General features: G+C 42.6%; 1 protein-coding gene across 1 annotated transcript in view; it reads right to left on the bottom strand.

The window, feature by feature from the left end:
* LOC115204020 (transmembrane protein 132D) overlaps nucleotides 1-13,078 on the bottom strand; it is a 53,144-nt gene extending 40,066 nt beyond the window's left edge. Inside the window, exon 1 of the mRNA XM_029769234.1 lies at nucleotides 12,463-13,078. Within this exon, the coding sequence (XP_029625094.1) occupies nucleotides 12,463-12,505 (43 nt within the window). The 5' untranslated portion in view covers nucleotides 12,506-13,078. The remainder of the gene's footprint in view (nucleotides 1-12,462) is intronic.
* Nucleotides 13,079-21,713: the final 8,635 nt, after the last annotated feature.

The following is a 21,713-nucleotide window of genomic DNA, read 5'->3' as shown; positions in this document are numbered from 1 at the left end:
GCCCACCCTAGTAGGATGAGACCGCACACACACACACACACACACACACACACACACACACACACACACACACACACACACACACACACACACACACACACACCTCATCCTCTGGCCAAACAGACGCCAAAACACACACACGCCTAGTGAACAAATCATGTCTACAAAAACCTACACCACCACCACTACAACCACCACGTGTGATCGCACCCCTCCATAATGATTAAACTTGGACCTGTGGGCAGAATAGTGGTACTGTCCACACAAGGGGGTTCAAGCATACTGCATCCAATGTGTGGTTGAGGGTTTAGTTCAACGCACATCATTCATCTACTCCAGGGGTATCAAACATATGGCCAGCGGGCCAGAGGGGGTCCAATCAAATCGAAACTGTGTAGAAATAATAATGTACCTACAATTATACAGTGCGGCCCTCAAGGCAAAATTAGTTTGACAGTCCTGATCCACTCTATGGTACAGTAACTGAGACTGTTGATCCATCTTTCCTTGAGTGCCTTTTATTAGTAGGCTACAACTATCACAACTACTGTAGTTCCCATACTTTTGGGGAGATCTCAACATTTTAGTTCCTCATGCATACTGAAAATGACAAATTTACTAGCCTCTCAGCTAGCACATATAGTTATGAGAACCATATGTTTCTTAGAGCTTGGTGAGAGCATGGTTGTCTTATGGTTATTTTGCATACAACCTTCCCACAACTTTCTGAGAATGGTGCGGGATAGTTGGCTTTGGAACATTCTCAGCACATTTAAAACCTGTTTGGGATAGGGGGCAGTATTTTCACGGCCGGATGAAAAATACGTACCCGATTTAAACTGGTTACTACTCTTGCCCAGAAACGAGAATATGCATATTATTAGTAGATTTGGATAGAAAACACTGTACAGTTTCTAAAACTATTTGAATGGTGTCTGTGAGTATAACAGAACTCATATGGCAGGCAAAAACCTGAGAAGATTCCAAGCAGGAAGTGGCCTGTCTGAGAATTTGTAGTTCTTCTTTCTAGTCCCTTTCGAAACTACAGTATCTGTGGGGTTACGTAGCACTTTCTAAGGCTTCCATTGGCTCTCTTAAGCCTTCAGAAAGCGGATTGAGGTGTCTTCTGTCTCTGGGCAGAGTATAGTAGCTCAGTTTGTCAGTGGTCTGCCTGGTGGCTAAGAGATTGGATATGCGGCTTCACGCGACCATGCTGTTTTTTCTTTCCCTATTTGAATGAATACACTATTGTCCGGTTGGAATATTATCACTATTTTACGAGAAAAATACCATAAAAATGTATTTTAAACAGCGTTTGACATGCTTCTAAGTACGGTAATGGAACATTTTGCATTTTTTTGTCTCGAAATGTACCCTTTGGATAGTGACCTGAACGCACGAACAAAACGGAGGAGGTATTTGGACATAACTATGGATTATTTGGAACAAAAACAACATTTCTTGTGGAAGTAGCAGTCCTGGGAGTGCATTCTGACGAAGATCAGCAAAGGTAATACCATTTTTCTAATACTAATTCTGAGTTTAGTGAGCCCCGAACGTTGGCGGGTGTCAAATTAGCCAGCCGTGATGGCTGAGCTATGTACTCAGCATATTGCAAAATGTGCTTTCGCCAAAAAGCTATTTTAAAATCTGACATAGCGATTGCATAAGGAGTTCTGTATCTATAATTCTTAAAATAATTGTTATGTATTTTGTCAACGTTTATGATGAGTAATTTAGTAAATTCACCGGAAGTTTTGGGTGGGAATGCATGTTCTGAACATCACATGCTAATGTAAAAAGCTGTTTTTGGATATAAAAATGAATTTGATTGAACAAAACATGCATGTATTATATAACATAATGTCCTAGGAGTGTCATCTGATGAAGATCATCAAAGGTTAGTGCTTCATTTAGCTGTGTTTTGGGTTTTTGTGACATATATGCTTGCTTGGAAAATGGCTGTGTGATTGTTTTTGGCTATGTACTCTCCTAACATAATGTAATGTTTTGCTTTCTCTGTAAAGCCTTTTTGAAATCGGACAATGTGGTTAGATTAACGAGAGTCTTGTCTTTAAAATGGTGTAAAATAGTCGTATGTTTGAAAAATTGAAATTATTGCATTTTTGAGGTTTTTGTATTTTGCACCATGTTCTTCCATTGTATATTGGAACTTGACAAAGAACTTTATTTTCTTAGTATTTCATTATTTTTACACAATGTTTCCTAAAAGTTCAAACAAGGTTATATTTAATTAAATTTTTGGTAATGTTCTAGGAACGTTCTCCAACTGTTTGACATTGGGAATGTTTTCAAATAGTTCAGAAACAATGTGCTTCTGTTGGAATTTCAGTACTTCAGCGTAACGTTTCCTACAGTTTTCCTCATGGTTCTATATTTAACTTCTATGGGCTAGGTGGGACTTTAGCGTCCCACTCTATTCAACAGCCAGTGGAATCGCGTGGCGCAAAATACAAATACGTCAAAAATGCAATAATTTCAATATTTCAAACGTACGACTATTTTACACCATTTGAAAGATAAGACTCTCGTTAATCTAACCACATTGTCCGATTTCAAAAAGGCTTTACAGCAAAAGCAAAACATTAGATTATGTCAGGAGAGTACCCAGCCAAAAACAATCACACAGCCATTTTTCAAGCAAGCATATATGTCACAAAAACCCAAACCACAGCTAAATGCAGCACTACCCTTTGATGATCTTCATCAGATGACACTCCTAGGACATTATGTTATACAATACATGCATGTTTTGTTCAATCAAGTTCATTATTTATATCAAAAAACAGCTTTTGCATTAGCATGTGATGTTCAGAACTAGCATTCCCACCCAAAACTTCCGGTGAATTTACTAAATTACTCATCATAAACGTTGACAAAATACATAACAATTATTTTAAGAATTATAGATACAGAACTCCTTTATGCAATCGCTATGTCAGATTTTAAAATAGCTTTTTGGCAAAAGCACATTTTGCAATATTCTGAGTACATAGCTCAGCCATCACGGCTAGCTAATTTGACACCCGCCAACGTTGGGGCAACCTAAACTCAGAATTACTATTAGAAAAATAGGATTACCTTTGCTGTTCTTCGTCAGAATGCACTCCCAGGACTGCTACTTCCACAACAAATGTTGTTTTTGTTCCAAATAATCCACAGTTATGTGCAAATATCCCCGTTTTGTTCGTGCGTTCAGGTCACTATCCAAAGGGTAACGCGCGAGCGCATTTCGAGACAAAAAATGTAAAAATGTTCCATTACCACTTAGAAGCATGTCAAACGCTGTTTAAAATCAATTTTTATGGTATTTTTCTCATAAAATAGCGATAATATTCCAACTGGACAATGCTGTATATATTCTCTTCTGTTCTGATCTTCTGTTGAATCTGACAATTAATCTAGATGGTTGTACAGTCGTCTCAAATAAAACTGTGAAGGTCCTCGGCGTTACTCTGGACCCTGATCTCTCTTTTGAAGAACATATCAAGACTGTTTCAAGGACAGCTTTTTTCCATCTACGTAACATTGCAAAAATCAGAAACTTTCTGTCCAAAAATGATGCAGAAAAATTAATCCATGCTTTTGTTACTTCTAGGCTGGACTACTGCAATGCTCTACTTTCCGGCTACCCGGATAAAGCACTAAACAAACTTCAGTTAGTGCTAAATACGGCTGCTAGAATCTTGACTTGAACCAAAAAATGTGATCATATTACTCCAGTGCTAGCCTTCCTACACTGGCTTCCTGTTAAGGCAAGGGCTGATTTCAAGGTTTTACTGCTAACCTACAAAGCATTACATGGGCTTGCTCCTACCTATCTTTCCGATTTGGTCCTGCCGTACATACCTACACGTAAGCTACGGTCACAAGACGCAGGCCTCCTAATTGTCCCTAGAATTTCTAAGCAAACGGCTGGAGGTAGGGCTTTCTCCTATAGAGCTCCATTTTTATGGAATGGTCTGCCTACCCATGTGAGAGACGCAGACTCAGTCTCAACCTTTAAGTCTTTACTGAAGACTTATCTCTTCAGTAGGTCCTATGATTAAGTATAGTCTGGCCCAGGAGTGTGAAGGTGAACGGAAAGGCTGGAGCAACGAACCGCCCTTGCTGTCTCTGCCTTGCCGGTTCCCCTCTCTCCACTGGGATTCTCTGCCTCGAACCCTATTACAGGGGCTGAGTCACTGGCTTACTGGTGTTCTTCCATGCCGGCCATGGGAGGGGTGCATCACTTGAGTGGGTTGAGTCACTGACGTGGTCTTCCTGTCTGGGTTGGCGCCCCCCCCCCCCCCCCTTGGGTTGTGCCATGGCGGAGATCTTTGTGGGCTATACTCTGCCTTGTCTTAGGACGGTAAGTTGGTGGTTGGAGACATCCCTCTAGTGGTGTGGGGGCTGTGCTTTGGCAAAGTGGGTGGGGTTATATCCTGCCTGTTTGGCCCTGTCCGGGGGTATCATCGGATGGGGCCATAGTGTCTTCTGATCCCTCCTGTCTCAGCCTCCAGTATTTATGCTGCAGTAGTTTATGTGTCAGGGGGCTAGGGTCAGTCTGTTACATCTGGAGTATTTCTCGTCTTATCCAGTGTCCTGTGTGAATTTAAATATGCTCTCTCTAATTCTCTCTTTCTCTCTTTCTTTCGGAGGACCTGAGCCCTAGGACCATGCCTCAGGACTACCTGGCGTGATGACTCCTTGCTGTCCCCAGTCCACCTGGCCGTGCTGCTGCTCCAGTTTCAACTGTTCTGCCTGCGGCTATGGAACCCTGACCTGTTCACCGGACGTGCTTGTTGCACCCTCGACAACTACTATGGTTATTATTATTATTTGACCATGCTGGTCATTTATGAACATTTTAACATCTTGACCATGTTCTGTTATAATATCCACCCGGCACAGCCAGAAGAGGACTGGCCACCCCTCATAGCCTGGTTCCTCTCTAGGTTTCTTCCTAGGTTTTTGCCTTTCTAGGGAGTTTTTCCTAGGGAGTTTTTCCTAGCCACCGTGCTTCTTTCACATGCATTGCTTGCTGTTTGGGGATTTAGGCTGGGTTTCTGTACAGCACTTTGAGATATCAGCTGATGTACGAAGGGCTATATAAATAAATTTGATTTGATTTGATTTTGATGATTCAAAAAGGAAGAGAAAAAATGGCGAGGTCTCGTGAACGCGCATTTCCCATCTCTTAGCCACCAGGCAGTCCACTGAGAAACTGTGCTCCTGTTATCTGCCCGGAGACAGGAGACGCGTCAATCCGCTTTCTGAACGCTTTATAGAGCCAATGGAAGCCTTTGAAAGTGCTACATAACCCCACGGCACTGTAGTTTCGATAGAGAAGCAAAGGGAGAACTACAAAATCGCAGACAGGCCACATCCTGCTTGTAATTTTCTCAGGTTTTTGCCTGACATATGAGTTCTGTTATACTCACAGACACCATTCAAACAGTTTTAGAAACTGCAGAGTGTTTTCTATCCAAATCTACTAATAATATGCATATTCTCGTTTCTGGGCAAGAGTAGTAACCAGTTTAAATCGGGTACGTTTTTTATCCGGCCGTGAAAATACTGCCCCCTAGCCCAGACAGGTTAAAGTCATGTTCTCTTTTTGAAAAATACATCTTGAAAAGCACTTGGACACATCATCAGTGATGCCTCTGTGGTGGTCTTGATGGCCTTCCTCCTGTTGGCCCCTGTGATACCCAGTAGGCTATAGGGCCTGTATAGGGATTGACCAGCAAACCCTCTGCAGCCCACCCCTGCCTGTGGCACTGCTCCACCAGGTCCTCATACTTCACCCTCTTTCTTTCATTGACCTCCTCAATGCAGTCCTCCAAAGGGACAGTGAGCTCCAGTAAGATAACCTGCTTGGAGGTTTCGAAAGCCGCACAATGTCTGGCCTCAGTGTCATCTGAGCTGTTTTCCCAGTCTTGAGCTGTTGCAAGAAGAGGTTCTGGTAGCTGGCGTTCACCCACCTCTGACAAATACAATTTCCTGCTTTGTTGATCAGAGGCACTTGCAGTAGCTGATTCCACTGCAGATAGTATCCACTAAGGCTTTGAGCACCTGGTTGTGGCACCAGCAGTAGCAACCCTCACCTAAGGCTTTTGAGCAACAGCTGAGGATGTGCTCAAGGATTCCTCTCTTCAGGCACAGAGGACATGATGGTGAATCAACATTGCCCCAGCAGAACAGGAGATTTTTTGGGTCACTTGTGTCTCTGTATTGCAGCACCTCACCATGAATTCTTAATTTAGGCTGCTGATTTCATTTAAACCCTTATTTTACCAGGTAAGTTGACTGAGAACACATGGTGATTTACAGCAACAACCTGGGGAATAGTTACAGGGAGTCAATTATAAGCTGGGGATGGTATGAGGGCAAGATTGAGGAATTTAGCCAGGACACCAGGGTTAACATCCCTAATCTTACAATAAGTACCAAGTACCAGGACACCAGTTTAACATCCCACACGAAAGACAACACCCTACACAAGGCAATGTCCCCAATCACTGGCCTGGGGTATTTGGATACTTATTTTTTGACCAGAGGAATTACTGCCTCCTACTGGCTCTCCATCACCACTTCCAGCAGCATCTGGTCTCCCTTCCAGGGATTGACCAGGACCAACCCTGCTTAGCTTCAGAAGTAAGCCAGCAGCAGGATGCAGGGTTGTATGCTGACGATGGGTAACTACAGTTTTTTTCTTCTGATTGTACAGGGCGATGTTGCCCAGGCTTTGAGGTAATTCCAGCCATTTGCGGAGGTAGCTGCTGACCCTTCTCTAGAAGCCCTTGACTGTAAGATCAGGACCAGCAGGGGCCAGAGGATCCGTGGGAGGACACCATGTTGGTACAATCACGATTCCTTTGTCAAACTTGTGCCATTCCGATGCTGTGGACTCAGAGGTGACTCTCAAACTGAAACTGTTGTAGTAGTCCAGCCTGGGATGTGGTGCCGAACTAGAGCCACTTCAAACAGCTTGTGGGGTATGGAGCTATAGGCGTTTGTGAGATCCAGCCACTGTACAGCAATGTCTCCTCTGTTCTCCCGGGCTTCTCTGATTAGCTGCGTGACCATGCGTGTGTGCTCCAGGCACCCTGACACCTTCGGAATCCCTCCTTTCTGGACTGATGTGTCGATGTAGGAGTTTTTCAGGAAGTAGTCTGTCAGATGCCTGGACACAATTCTGAAGAATATCTTTCCTTCAACACTTAGCAGCGAGATGGTTCTGAACTGGTTTATGTTCTTTGAGTTCTCCTCCTTAGGAATCCATACTCCGTCTGCACATCTCCACAGTTGAGCGAATTTTCCTCTCCTCCAGAAGACCTTCAGGATTCTCTAGAGCTGGTGTAGTAGCTGTGGGCAGTGTTTGTAGAACTTGTAGGGCACACCACTCAGTCCAGGGGCTGAGCTAGCTATTTCCCTCTTGACAACCTCCTATACCTCCTTCCAACTGGGCTTCTCGTTTAACTCTGTGGTTGGTACTGGTGGAACTATCAAGGCTTTGCAGTGCTCCAGATCTTGCTCTCTGATAGCGTCACTGTACGTGCTGCGGAGATTGTTGTTGATCTCATCTTTGGAGCAGGTAAGGTGACCACTGCACTTCTGCCCTAGTGGTGTAACTGTAATGGGTTACAGAGTTAATGTTTACAGTTAATACATTGAGTTATTTACAGTGCCTCCAGAAAGTGTTTATACCCCTTGACTTAATTCCACATTTTGTGTTACACTCTGAATTCAAAATGGATTCAAAATGTTTTTTTCTCTCACCCATCTACACATAATACCCCATAATGACAAAGTGAAAACATGTTTTTAGAAACTTTAGGAAATCTTTTGAAAATAAAATACAGAAATATCTAATTTACTGTACATAAGTATTCACACCCCTGAGTCAATACTTTGTAGAAGCACCTTTGGCAGTGATTACAGCTGTGAGTCATTCTGAGTAAATCTTAATGAGAGCTTTCCACACCTGGATTGTGCAACATTTGCCCATTATTATTTTCAAACGTCTTCAAGCTCTGTCAAATTGGCTGTTGATCATTGCCAGACAACCATTGTCAGGTCTTGCAATAGATTTTCAAGCAGATTTAAGTCAAAACTGTAACTCGGCCACTCAGGAATATTCACTGTCATCTTGGTAAGCAACTCCAGTGTAGATTTGGCCTTGTGTTTTAAGTTATTATTCTGCTGAAAGGTGAATTCATCTCAGTGTGTCTGGTGGAAAGCAGACTGAACCAAGTTTTCCTCTGCCTGTCCATTTCTTTTTTTTATTCTGAAAAACATTCCAATCCTTAACGATTCCAAGCATACCCATAAAATGATGCAGCCACCACTATGCTTGAAAATATGAAGAGTGGTACTCAGTAATGTGCTGTATTGGATTTGCTCCAAACATAACACATTGAATTTAGAACAAAACCTTAATTGCTTTGCCACATTTTTTGCAGTATTACTTTAGTGCCTTATTGTAATCAGGATGCATGTTTTGGAATATTTTTATTATGTACAGGCTTCCTTCTTTTCACTCTGTCATTTAGGTTAGTGTTGTGGTCATAAGTAGTGCACTATATAGGGCAGGGGTAATTAACTCTTACCCTACGAGGTCCGGAGCTTGCTGGTTTTCTGTTCTGCCTGATAATTAAGTACCTACAATGTTGTTTATCTATCCTCAGTTTTCTCCTATCACAACCATGAAAGTCTGTAACTGTTTTAAAGTCACCGTTGGCCTCAGGGTGAAATCACTAAGCGGTTTCTTTCTTCTCTGGCAGCTGAGTTAGGAAGGACGCCAGTATCATTGTAGTGACTGTGTGCATTGATACAAAGTGTAATTAATAACTTCACCATGCTCAAAGGGATATTCAATGTCTGCTTTTTTATTTTGACCCGTCTACCAATAGGTGCCCTTCATTGCAAGGTATTGGAAACCCTCCCTGGTCATTGTGGTTGAATCTGTGTGTGAAATTCGCTGCTTGACTGAGGGACCTTAAGAATACAGTGCATTCGGAAATTATTTTTTTCACATTATGTTACGTTACAGCCTTATTCCAAAATGTATTAAATTTGTTTTTTCCCTCATCAATCTACACACAATACTCCATAATGCCTAAGCGAAAACAGGTTTGTAGAAAGTTTTGCAAATGTATTATAAATGAAAAACAGAAATACCTTATTTACATAAGTATTCAGACCCTTTCCTATGAGACTCGAAATTGAGCTCAGGTGAATCCTATTTCCACTGAAGATATCCCTCTAGTGGTGTGGGGGCTGTGCTTTGGCAAAGTGGGTGGGGTTATATCCTGCCTGGTTGGCCCTGTCCGGGGGTATTGTCGGATGGGGCCACAGTGTCTCCCGACCACTCCTGTCTCAGCCTCCAGTATTTATGCTGCAATAGTTTATGTGTTGGGAGGCTAGGGTTGTTTTCTCTCTACCGCACCTGCTGTCTCTAACTCTGAATGATTGGCTATGAAAAGGCAACTGACATTTACTCCTGAGGTGCAAACCTGTTGCACCCTCTACAACCACTGTGATTATTATTATTTGACCCTGCTGGTCATCTATGATTGTTTGAACATCTTGGCCATGTACTGTTATTATCTCCACCCTGCACAGCCAGAAAAGGACTGGCCACCCCTCAGAGCCTGGCTCCTGTCTAGGTTTCTTCCTAGGTTCCTTAATTTCTAGGGAGTTTTTCCGAGCCACCGTGCTTCTACATCTGCATTACTTGCTATCTGGGGTTTTAGGCTGGGTTTCTGTAAAGCACTTTGTGACATCGGCTGATGTAAAAAGGGCTTTATAAATAAATGTGATTTGATTGATCATCTTTGAGATGCTTCTACAACTTGATCGGAGTTCACCTGTGGTAAATTTGTTTGATTGAACATGATTTGGAAAGGCACACACCTGTCTACTATAAGGTCCCACAGCTGACAGTGCATGTCAGAGCAAAAACCAAGTCATGAGGATGAAGGAATTGTCTGTAGAGTTCCAAGAGAGGATTGTGTTAAGGCACAGATCTGGGGAAGGGTACCAAAACATTAACAATGGCCTCCATCATTCTTAAATAGAAGAAGTTTGGAACAACCAAGACTCTTCCTAGAGCTGGCCGCCTGGCCAAACTGAGTAATCGGGGGAGAAGGGTCTTGGTCAGGGAGGTGACCAAGAACCTGATGGTCACTCTGACAGAGCTCCAGAGTTCCTTTGTGGAGAAGGGAGAACCTTCCAGAAGGACAACCATCTCTGCCGCACTCCACCAATCAGGCCTTTATGGTAAAGTGGCCAGACGGAAGCCACTTCTCAGTAAAAGGCACGTGACAGCCCGCTTGGAGTTGGCCAAAAGGCACCTGATGAACTCTCAGACAATGTTAAACCAGATTCTCTGTCTGATGAAACCACGATTGAACTATTTGGCCTGAATGCCAAGTGTCACGTCTGGAGGAAACCTGGCACCATCCCTACGGTGAAGCATGATGGTGGCAGCATCATGCTGTGGGGGTGGTTTTCAGTGGCAGGGAGTGTGAGACTAGTCAGGATCGAGGGAAAGATGAACAAATCAAAGTACAGAGAGATCATTGTTGAAAACTTGCTCCAGAGCTCTCAGGACTTCAGACTGGGGTGAAGGTTCACCTTCCAACAGGACAACGACCCAAGACAATGCAGGAGTGGCTTCAGGACAAGTCTCTGAATGTCCTTGAGTGGCCCAGCCAGAGCCCGGACTTGAACCCGGTCAAAGATTTCTGGAGAGACCTGAAAATAGCTGTGCAGTGATGCTCTCCATCCAACCTGACAGAGCTTGAGAGTATCTGCATAGAATAATGGGAGAAACTCCCCAAATACAGGTGTGCCAAACTTGTAGCGTGATACCCAAGAAGACTTGAGGCTGTAATCGCTGCCAAAGGTGCTTCAACAAAGTACTTAGTAAAGGGTCTGAATACTTATGTGAATGTCAAATTTCCAGTTTTTTTTTTATCTGGTGGATCTTTGCCATTTTATTGTTCATGGTGTATGGGGCCTTCACTTTTTTTCTCCTCCATACCAAACCTCGCTGCAGCCAAGATAACAGTGTTCTATAAATTAACACAAGAAAACTTTAGTAATGTTCAGAAAACGTTATAAGAATGTTATTTAAAAACATATACATTCCGTTCTCAGCCTCAACAAAACTATCCTCTATCTTGTGAAGTGTGTCCAGGTGTGTTGCCCGCGCTCACTAATTGGTCACACCTGCTCTCAATGAGTGCTTGTTTCCTTTGAAATGGGGTCTATTTGAATAGAATAAAATGAACATTTTTTTTTTTTTTTTAAACATGTCATGCTAGCTCCATCCTGGTGGCGCAGTGGACTAATTCCATGGATGGAGAACAGAAGATTATAGGTTTGGATCTCACTGATGCCGTGTCACAATGAAAGAGACAATAATTAATGTGTTTGCATGATTAATGCCTAAGGAAATACATTTCCATGTGTCCTTTCTGTGAACATTTTAAGGAAGTTATAAAAGAAATCTCCAAATAACCTATATTTTCCATTCTCAGAGCGTTAATAAAACCTCAGAGGAAAACTTTCAAGGAACCAGAGTAAGACCTTCTCAGAACCTCCCTGCAACCTAAGAACAGGATACATTTTCACTTCTATTCTCAGAACATTTTTTAAATGAGAAAACGTTTTACCAGTGAGAAAACGTATGGCTTCGTTCCCACAAACAACGTCAAACCAAAAACATACATTCCCACAACTTCCATGGAACCAAATGTGCTAGTTGGGCTCTCAGTGAAGCAAGGGAAATTAAGCAACTTAGTCAAAATTAATAAACAGTAGTCATGCCAGACTACTTTCTAGCAAACATTGGCCTATGGCAGAGTTGTTGCCCTAGCACTACACAGCTGATTAAAATCATCAAAGCTTGATGATGATTTAGTTATTTGAATCAGCTGTGTAGTGCTAGGGCAAAAACAAAAACGTACACGCAGAACCGACTTTGGGAAACCCTGGCCTAATGGTATCTCAAAGCATCATAGAATACATGTTATTTTCAGGATTATCATCACATGTAAGTGCAAACTAAAAAGTTGAGATATCATGGTTCCTGTCTCTTTAAAAAGTTGTATCCTCTTTTTCATTGTGTATGTAAATAGGAACTGTTGTTTTAAATGAATGAGTGCATCTACATCAAAGTATGGGGCTAATGTTATAAAATAAGCTTTTCATTCAAATGTGTTTCCAACTGTCAAGAGGACACTACATCCATTTTTGATCTGTTGGTCAATTGTTTACTTTTAACTAAATATGTCAGTACCAGTGAAGTAGATTACAGTAAAGTACATATGGGTGACAATTAAAATAAATTGAATAAAACGAAAAAGATAATGTACAAACAGATTTTTTATTTATTTATTGAAAACTATTTCATAACCACCATCCATCAACGTAAAGTGCAAGGCTTACCTGTCAGAAGTGTGAAAATGAACACTGTGGCAATTGGCAACATCACACGGAGAGGAAAGTTGTGTCTTTGCAAATAGGAAAGTCCTGATAATCTAGAGGAGCGCTCTAACACCGCACCGAGGGAAGAGCTTCTGTCTTTCTGCTGTCAATTGACACACATCTCTGGTAATTTACATTTCTTCAATTCCCAACAAAGTAAAGGGCTCTGATGGAAAGATATAACTCTGTGTTAATAACAGATGCAACAGTACATTCCTATTCCAAATAATAACTCAGTGTTATTTACGTCCACCTGCTTTGGTATCCACATTACGCAAATTTTTGTATGTTGCCTCCATCTGATTTTTCTGCGTCAAATTCACCTTCGTTTGTTGTTCGCCAATTTGTAGGTTAGAACAAAATGTTCAAGTTGAGGGTTGTTGCTTCTTACAGTAAATCCACCGTTTAATGTTAACGCAATTAATTGCACACTCCAGAGAGTAGACAGTGAACAGTGGCTAGTTTATATCCTGTTCAGTCCTGCATACACAATGAGCAAACATTAAGGCAGGCTATGCCATAGATCGGCTGTTCCCATCTTCCGTCCGATTAACGACTCTCGTGCGTAATCGCAGTGGGGGGAAAGGGGCTGCGAGGAAATGAACTGCATGAGTAGTCATGAATGAATTATGGACTATCCCATCTGGAATATGTTGTATAACTACTATACACAATTCAAAACAGGCCTAGATATAGACCTACTTTGTAGGCTATATGCCTATATATTTTATTGAATTGCATTTTTTTTGTCTATCAGTTATATTGTCCTCTGTTTTTGTAGCCTTGAATAAATACCCCATCATAAAGTTAGGGTTGAGACTAACATGCCTACAGTAATAAAAACATGATTTATATAAAGAGGACTTGCATATAATGTGATATCCGGATGTTCAAAAGCCTCAAATCTGGACAAACAAGATTCATTTAGTTTACATAGGACTAAACGTATCCAAAAATATATATGAAATTCCTAAACTTTGCGTACTAATGTAACTAACGTGATTACATAAAATCAACGAATAAGGCACCAACAATGTAGTGCGCAAGGCGAAGATGATGCCCATTTGAAGACATCGTTGTGGGCCTGCATGGCAGACACTTTTCAGCCAGTGGCATGCATACAGTACCAGCAGTATCTACTGACCTCTGTTCACGTTCTTCAGCAGAACACACAAACAGAAATGGGACACGTTTCAAACCAAATCATTAGCCCCCATGACAAGACATTTCGGTGATTCTCTATAGTAGATCTGAAAGAACTGGATGCAAATTGAAACCCCGACCTGACCTACTAGAGGGCTTGGTGGAGATATGCATGATCTCACTGAACTCTATCCCATCCTCTCAGATCATTTACTGTATGATTGCCACATTCCTTTGCCTAGCAAGCACTTCTCAAATACTTTAGAAATTTCATAAAATGCACAGTGTCTGTGCTGCATTTAATTTGAACCCCGTCTTGTTCTAAAATATCAGGCCCTCACTCGATGTAGTAGTACACTAAACATAATGGTGTGTAAGATATTAATTAAAATGCCATGCAGCTTCCGATGATGTCACCCTGCTGCGGCAGTGGACAGATGATGAGATGGACACTTTTAGGGCCGAGTGGAGGTGAGGATATGTCTCATCAACGCTGTGTCATCCCCTCTGGATCCACACCAAGGCTGAGGCTGCCTGGCTGGCTGGCTGGCTAAGAGAACATTAACTTACAGTAAACCTACAGGGTTTAATCAGCCAATAATACTGTCAGACATGTCCTGTACTCCTCTCATCTCTTTTGACTCCCTTTCTGTTTGGGCTGAGTGGCAGAGGGTGTCCCAGACTCCCAGTGTCCTGTGGTTTGATAGCCGTGTGTTGTTTGTCTGTGCAAGGACACGTGTCAACACTCCTTTATGCTTGAAATAAATCAGTTAGCCAGGGAACATGGCTGCCAACCCGACGCCACCCTCCACCCTCTGCTTCAGCAGAGCGTCCTGCTTTTTAATAGGGGTGCCACTGCCAAGGTAGCAGCTTTATGCAGGGACAGACGAATAAAAATAAACATCCCATCCCTGACAGCGCCAGCAGCTTAGCATAAATATGTGTCTTAGAGAAATTAAAGTGCCTCTAAACAGCTATAAAGAAGGGGAACCAATGGAGCACAACTGTTTCAGGCAAAAGAACCAGAGGAAGTCTGCTGCAATCCATCTTGGACACCCTAGTGTGTGATATGTTTAAGATTATCAAAAGACCCTCTACCACAAGCCAAACAGGGCCTGGTAGTTTGAAATTAGCAATAATTGGGCAGTTTGGCATTTATTGGGATGACTCATGTACTGGGGTAGCTGCGCAGAGTGGTCACTAGCTGGCATAGCCCCAAAGAAATACATTCTGATTTTAAACCTAACACTAACCTTAACCTTTGCCACACTGCTAAAAACTCTAATGCCTAAACCTTAAATTAGGACCAAAAAGCTCATGATGTTTTTCATGAATTTTTATTATATTGCCAATTTTGTGTTTGCAGCTGGCCAATCTAGCGGAAATCGCTCAGTTCTGTTTCCAAGCCAAGATTCATGACAAACGTCGACCTGCATTCGTTTGTGAATGAGATTTGTATCTCTCTCCGCTTATTAAAGCTTCTGCAATGCGAGTGTTTGTGATGGCAACCGTTGGGTCTGGGAACTGTTCCAGATCTTAGCTGTGCAGCCCTAGACGTGCAAAGAAAAAAAATTGTGGATGGAACTGAGGTAGTCTGATCACTGCTGTTGGCCTTATAAACTAGCCAGGTGGCCAAACGGTTGAATGGTAATCTAGAGTGGGTCAACCCTGTTCAACCCTGATTACTGACAGGAAGCTGGATGGATGTCCAGCTGTTCAGACAGATGAGCAGAGAAGAATGATTCCCTCATGGTGATTGGTAGGAGGAGCTTAGTGGGGATGAAAGAGAGGCTGAAAGAATTTGTTTAAGAAAAAACAGCAAATTATGTGTTTGGGGCTGTGGCTAATGATGTATGGTATATAATCTCTGGATTACTGATGCTATGTATTGGCCAATAAAAGGCTTACATTTTTTATTTGTATGTTTAGGTCAAATATAATTCTTAAGTATGCACTGAGGTGACTAATAGAATAAACATGGCAAAAACAAATGTAAAAATGTAATTAAATGCGTTTTTATAGCTTCCAAAATATTTTGTGAGAGTGTTAAAATGGAGGCGTGGTGGCTTCAAAACAAGCACCTCTGTGAGTCGTCTAGTGTATATATAAATCATTGGCTGTGACTCACCCTGTGAGCTTTCCTTATTCATTCCCCTCTGTTCTGGCTCTGAAATTAGAATACATCATTTTCTATTCGGACCAACAAAAAAATTATACTTTAACATCAATGGTTCAGGAAACCTGTTCAAAGACAAATCCGAAGGTATAGTACAATATGTGTAATATTATATTGTATATAGCAGTATGCTTACCATTAACCCTACGATTGCCCCTCACTCATAAAACTTTAGGATCCTTTTCCTGATTTGCAGCCCTGCCCCTGCCAATCCCAATCGAGATGAAACATGAGAAGAATGTCCATGAATTATCTGTAAAGACCCAGGTCACTGGATGATTGGTGGCTCTGTTAACCTTTGCTGGCATTAATCCTGTACAGAGATTGACATTGAGCTGCTGTGCCTTAATCTGTCATCAAGCTCTCCATTACTCTCCATTAGCTGAATGATGATGAGATGGACTTCATTGTGTCCTTCAAACCTGAGCGGAGAGATTACTGTAAATCAAATATGTCCACTCAGTATTGGCACAGTGCTGTAGGCTATTGGGACTCTCATGATTGATCATTAGCTCATCAAGTTGAGGTATTTTTTAATATCACTTAACACAATATGATTTGTGAAATAATTTATGAAGACCTATGCATTGTTGTTATCATGGCCTCCACACAACCTCTAGACAAATCTGCACCATGTTGTGTTGTCATAAAGGGGGTTCAGTCCAGCAGTTAAGTCAGTCCATATAGGTAGCTCTGGGAGCTCTTCAAGACTCGGGTGAGGGGAGGCGATGCCTCGTGGCTAGCCCACTGTGAACGGCCCAGACAAAGATGAATTGCTGGGACTAGGCTGAGCCGCCTGCTTTCCTGGTGTCAATGGCGTTACAGTGTGGGATGAAGAATGAATGTGGCTCTCAGAGCGTGGCCACCATACACATCACTCCTCTGCCCCGCGGGAGACCAGGATGAGTTACAGGCCAAGCGGATGGTCCTCCCACCGGCACCTGCTCTCACACACGAATGACAGGCAGGTCAGAGTCTTGCCTTTAGCTACATCCTGGGAAGGAAACCTAATGGGTTGAAGTGGCAGAAGGGTATTCAACGTGATCAAACTTTTTTTTATTTGACTATTTATCACCTGTACTGACTTAGGGATATGTCTTTTTTTATATGGCATCATTAATTACGGCATCAACTCAGGACTCAAACAAACGCACAAACACACACATAAACAAATGTATGCACACATGCACACACAGACACACAATAGATGTTGGAAAAGCTATTTTAAACATAACACATTCTCAAGCCAAAAGTTAGCAGTTAAAAGAACTATGCGGGATTTAAACACACGCCCGGCACCAGAAGGTCACCTGGCACAATACATTACCTAATCTTTATCATCTTTCTCCTTGTAGAGATCCAAGCTGTCTGTTGAGGTTTCCGGGAGGGTAATGGGGATGTGATGGCGGGGTTTTACACAGCACTATTAGGCCCTGTAAAATATTCATCAGAAAAGGCCACCAGAAGATGGATGACTGGTCCCGCCCCTCTGGTGGAGTGCTAGGTAGAATGGGTGGCAGAGATGGAGAGGTCACAGCCGGTGAGCATTTTAAACATCCGATGGCCTCAGAGCCCCTGGGAGCTAACAGCTCACTCAGGATCCGGAGGGAGGCACAGGAGCCAGGATGCAGTGATATATGAGTGTAATCTCCACTGTCTTTGTCTCTTTCTTGCTTTTTTTTTTAGAACGTACGCAGAGCCCCTGTGCCAAATGTACTGAAGCATCGCTGCTTTCCACTCTATCAATAACTCTTTACTAGCTTCTTTACTGTATTGAAAAATACTTGTATGAATGAAGGCTTTGATATTTTTGGGGCATTTGCAGCCAGTATTTAGAAATAATAATGTTGATGCATAGAAGGTTTATCTGTGCTGTTGGCATCAGACAGTTGGCATCAGTGCATGGTGTATGCACCGTTAGTGTAATGAGTCTTCACTCAGCTTCGAAGAAAGCGGTCATGGCCAGCACTGTGAGGGAGCACTTGCTGCAAAGGCCTTTGCACTTTACTCTTTCTGGAAATATTGCTATTATGGGTGAAGATCACTGCTGCCATCCTGAGGATGTAAGTCTAACACAGAAGTATGCAGGCAGTTCCCTCTAGTGAGCTACTACAGTACTATGCTGTAAAATTCCCTTTGATTTAGGTTGACTAGTGATTTTAATTAATGCACTATGGCTCACAAAAAAACAACACCAAAATATATAAATCAAAATGTTTTCATACAATCAGATCTGTAACATAAACTTTCTTAACTCTCTTAACACATTTCACATTTATTTTACTCTATATAATATCTAGGATCACATTTTACCAATGTGTACAAATGATTCACAAAGCAATGCATACAAATATATAAATACATGGAAGAACTAAAACTTGCAGAGGCAAAACCTCCGGCTTGAACTACTTCAAGCCAACTCAAAACAAAACTCAACTAAGTCATCAATTTACAAAGCACTTTACTAGAAACCTCTGTCATAAGGCCTACATTGCTAATACTGTCCTAACAGACAAGATGTCATAAACAGTTGTCATGACTGTTTAGGACATCTCGTCATCATTATGTAATCATTATGACAGAGGCATGTCATACAGTGCCTCCTCTACATGCAGCGTCAGTAGGCTCTCCCAAAGTGCTTGTTGACTTTGGCCGTGGCGATGAAGACTACCAGTTTGATGAGGAAGTACTGTCTCTGCTTTTCCAGCCACACCTACAATACTAAAGTATAAATACATTACTGTTATTATAGAGAAAATAGTTACATCCACTTCCTGGTTGCTGCTCCCTATATGTGCTAAATTACTTAAGTTTGGGGGATATATACAGTACAGATATGTTTTCACTGATATGGTGTCTAGTAAACCAATCCAACCTTGCCACACAAATAAACAAAGAGGTCTCTTCATCTATCTTCTGATGCATAGGTCATATGAGGTTGGTTTACCTTGCCCTCTGGGTCATATGGGGTTGGTTTACCTTGCCCCCTGGGTCATGTGAGGTTGGTTTACCTTGCCCCCTGGGTCATATGGGGTTGGTTTACCTTGCCCTCTGGGTCATATGGGGTTGGTTTACCTTGCCCTCTGGGTCATATGGGGTTGGTTTACCTTGCCCTCTGGGTCATATGGGGTTGGTTTACCTTGCCCCCTGGGTCATATGAGGTTGGTTTACCTTGCCCTCTGGGTCATATGGGGTTGGTTTACCTTGCCCTCTGGGTCATATGGGGTTGGTTTACCTTGCCCTCTGGGTCATATGGGGTTGGTTTACCTTGCCCTCTGGGTCATGTGAGGTTGGTTTACCTTGCCCTCTGGGTCATATGGGGTTGGTTTACCTTGCCCCCTGGGTCATGTGGGGTTGGTTTACCTTGCCCTCTGGGTCATATGGGGTTGGTTTACCTTGCCCTCTGGGTCATATGGGGTTGGTTTACCTTGCCCTCTGGGTCATATGGGGTTGGTTTACCTTGCCCTCTGGGTCATATGGGGTTGGTTTACCTTGCCCTCTGGGTCATATGGGGTTGGTTTACCTTGCCCTCTGGGTCATGTGGGGTTGGTTTACCTTGCCCTCTGGGTCATATGGGGTTGGTTTACCTTGCCCTCTGGGTCATGTGGGGTTGGTTTACCTTGCCCTCTGGGTCATGTGGGGTTGGTTTACCTTGCCCTCTAGGTCATGTGGGGTTGGTTTACCTTGCCCTCTGGGTCATATCCTGGTACTTGATCAGGAAGTGCTGGCCCTCGTAGTCGTCGGAGAAGGGCTACTTGTTGTTTAGCATCATTGAATCGGGCATGCTGACACACCAGAAGGGATTCTGGTACTCATCCATCAGGGTCAGGCTCATCATGCAGCAGTTCTACAGAGAGGAGGGAGAGAGAAATATACATACATGGAGAGAAAGACACATATATATATATATATATATAGAAAGACAGAGAGAACGAGAGAGAGAGAGAGAGAGAAAGACATATAGAGAGAGAAAGACAGAGAGAGAGAGACAGAAAAATACCTATAGAGAGAAAGACAGAGAAATACAGAGAGAAAGACATACAGAGAGAAAGACATATAGAGAGAAAGACATACAGAGAGAAAGACATATAGAGAGAAAGACATACAGAGAGAAAGACATATAGAGAGAAAGACATACAGAGAGAAAGACATATAGAGAGAAAGACATATAGAGAGAAAGACATACAGAGAGAAAGACATACAGAGAGAAAGACATACAGAGAGAAAGACATACAGAGAGAAAGACATACAGAGAGAAAGACATACAGAGAGAAAGACATATAGAGAGAAAGAGAGAAAGACATATAGAGAGAGCACGAGAGAATATCTATGTCTGCTGTTCTGTTATTATAATATCCCCATCATCTAGGCCTAGTGGTACGCACGCATGACTAAGAAGCTTTGGATAAATCATCTGCTAAATGGCATATATTATCATATATTATAAAGTGTAACCTCAACCAGTGGGAGTCAGTGTACCTCCACGGTGCCCTCCAGAGCCTCACACTTCCAGGGCATACTGATTCTGCCAGAGAGAGGCGTGTGCTGGGACAGGCTTCCCCTATTGATGACGTTCAACTGGATGACACTACCATAGACCTGAGCTGGACAACCCCAACCAAAGTCAACTACAGACTGTGGTATGGTACAGCTGCATTATGGTACCCAAAGTATATACAGTAGTTCTAGAATAGAAACTCGCTGGGTAGTGGTTTGTTTACTTTTGCGGCAGTAGAGTTGAGAGAAGTGGCCAGCCATTATCTGGGTTCGAGTGTTGTGCAGTATAATGTGAGGGTGTAATCATGCGGGCCAAAGTTAGGGTCCACGTCATCAAAAGGAGGCTTGTCCTCTTGCATGGAGTAGGGGGAGGGAATGAGAGAATTAATGACTGAATGATTTAATTATTTAATCTATCATGCATTCCATCATCCTTTTCTGCTGAAATGAAACCTGAAATAGAAAGGACATAATCCAGCCAAGCTCTGCTCAAATGTCCCCTCCAAACCCCTCTTGTCAGACACTGATCTCCCAGGTCACACGCTGGCTCCTGAGGCAGGGGAGAGGAGAGCAAAAATACTTTAAATTGAATTGAATCTGGCCCAATGAGTTTCAATGAGTAGGTTCTGACAATACTACAGTAGCATATGTTTTATATATTGTATGTTTTATACCTAACAACAGAGGCAGTACAACTTGAGCACTGACTGCAGTTAGTCTAACCTGAGGACACTCTCAGTCTGGCTGGGCAGGCCTGTGAAGGGGTTGATGTCTCTCAACTGCTTCCTCCACTTGGTGTCGTTAAAGCCTATCCATGGTCCTGAAATACAGCCTTCTCCAGTAGCCCTCTCCTGCACCACCACCACACTCAGCTTGTCCAGCACCTGGTGGGGGAAAACACCAATGATATTACAAAAAGTACTGTGCTCACAGGCATATAGTGCTCATCGCAAGCATCCCTGGTGGGATAAGCAAAAAGGAGTGTTATAAAATTGAATTTCAATGACCCTTGTCCATACGCTTGACCCTCCACTTCTTACTCTGTACATACTCCACAGAGTACATATTGTGCCACGTTCCACTGCAAGAAAATACTGTGGGTCAAAAAATGATCATGCAAGACTGTAGGGAGGAAGAATAGCCTACAATGTGACCAGTACTTCACTCCTTACTCATTGTGAACCACCTCATAGAAGTGCTTGTTGACGTAGCCTATGGAGAAGAGAGGCATCCATGTACGACAGGATCTTCAGAAGGATCTCCGGTGGCATCCTAATAAAACACCAATTAGACATGGTTACAAAATGAATTAGAAAGCTCAATCGTTCCCATCGAGAGCAAACCCAATTGAGCAATCAGATTGCAGGGCATGGAACCAGTAACATTATGCAACCCC

This window comes from Salmo trutta, chromosome 12 (genome assembly GCF_901001165.1).
Source record: "Salmo trutta chromosome 12, fSalTru1.1, whole genome shotgun sequence".
NCBI classification, from domain to species: domain Eukaryota; kingdom Metazoa; phylum Chordata; class Actinopteri; order Salmoniformes; family Salmonidae; genus Salmo; species Salmo trutta.
This window is presented reverse-complemented; position numbering and strand designations above follow the sequence as displayed.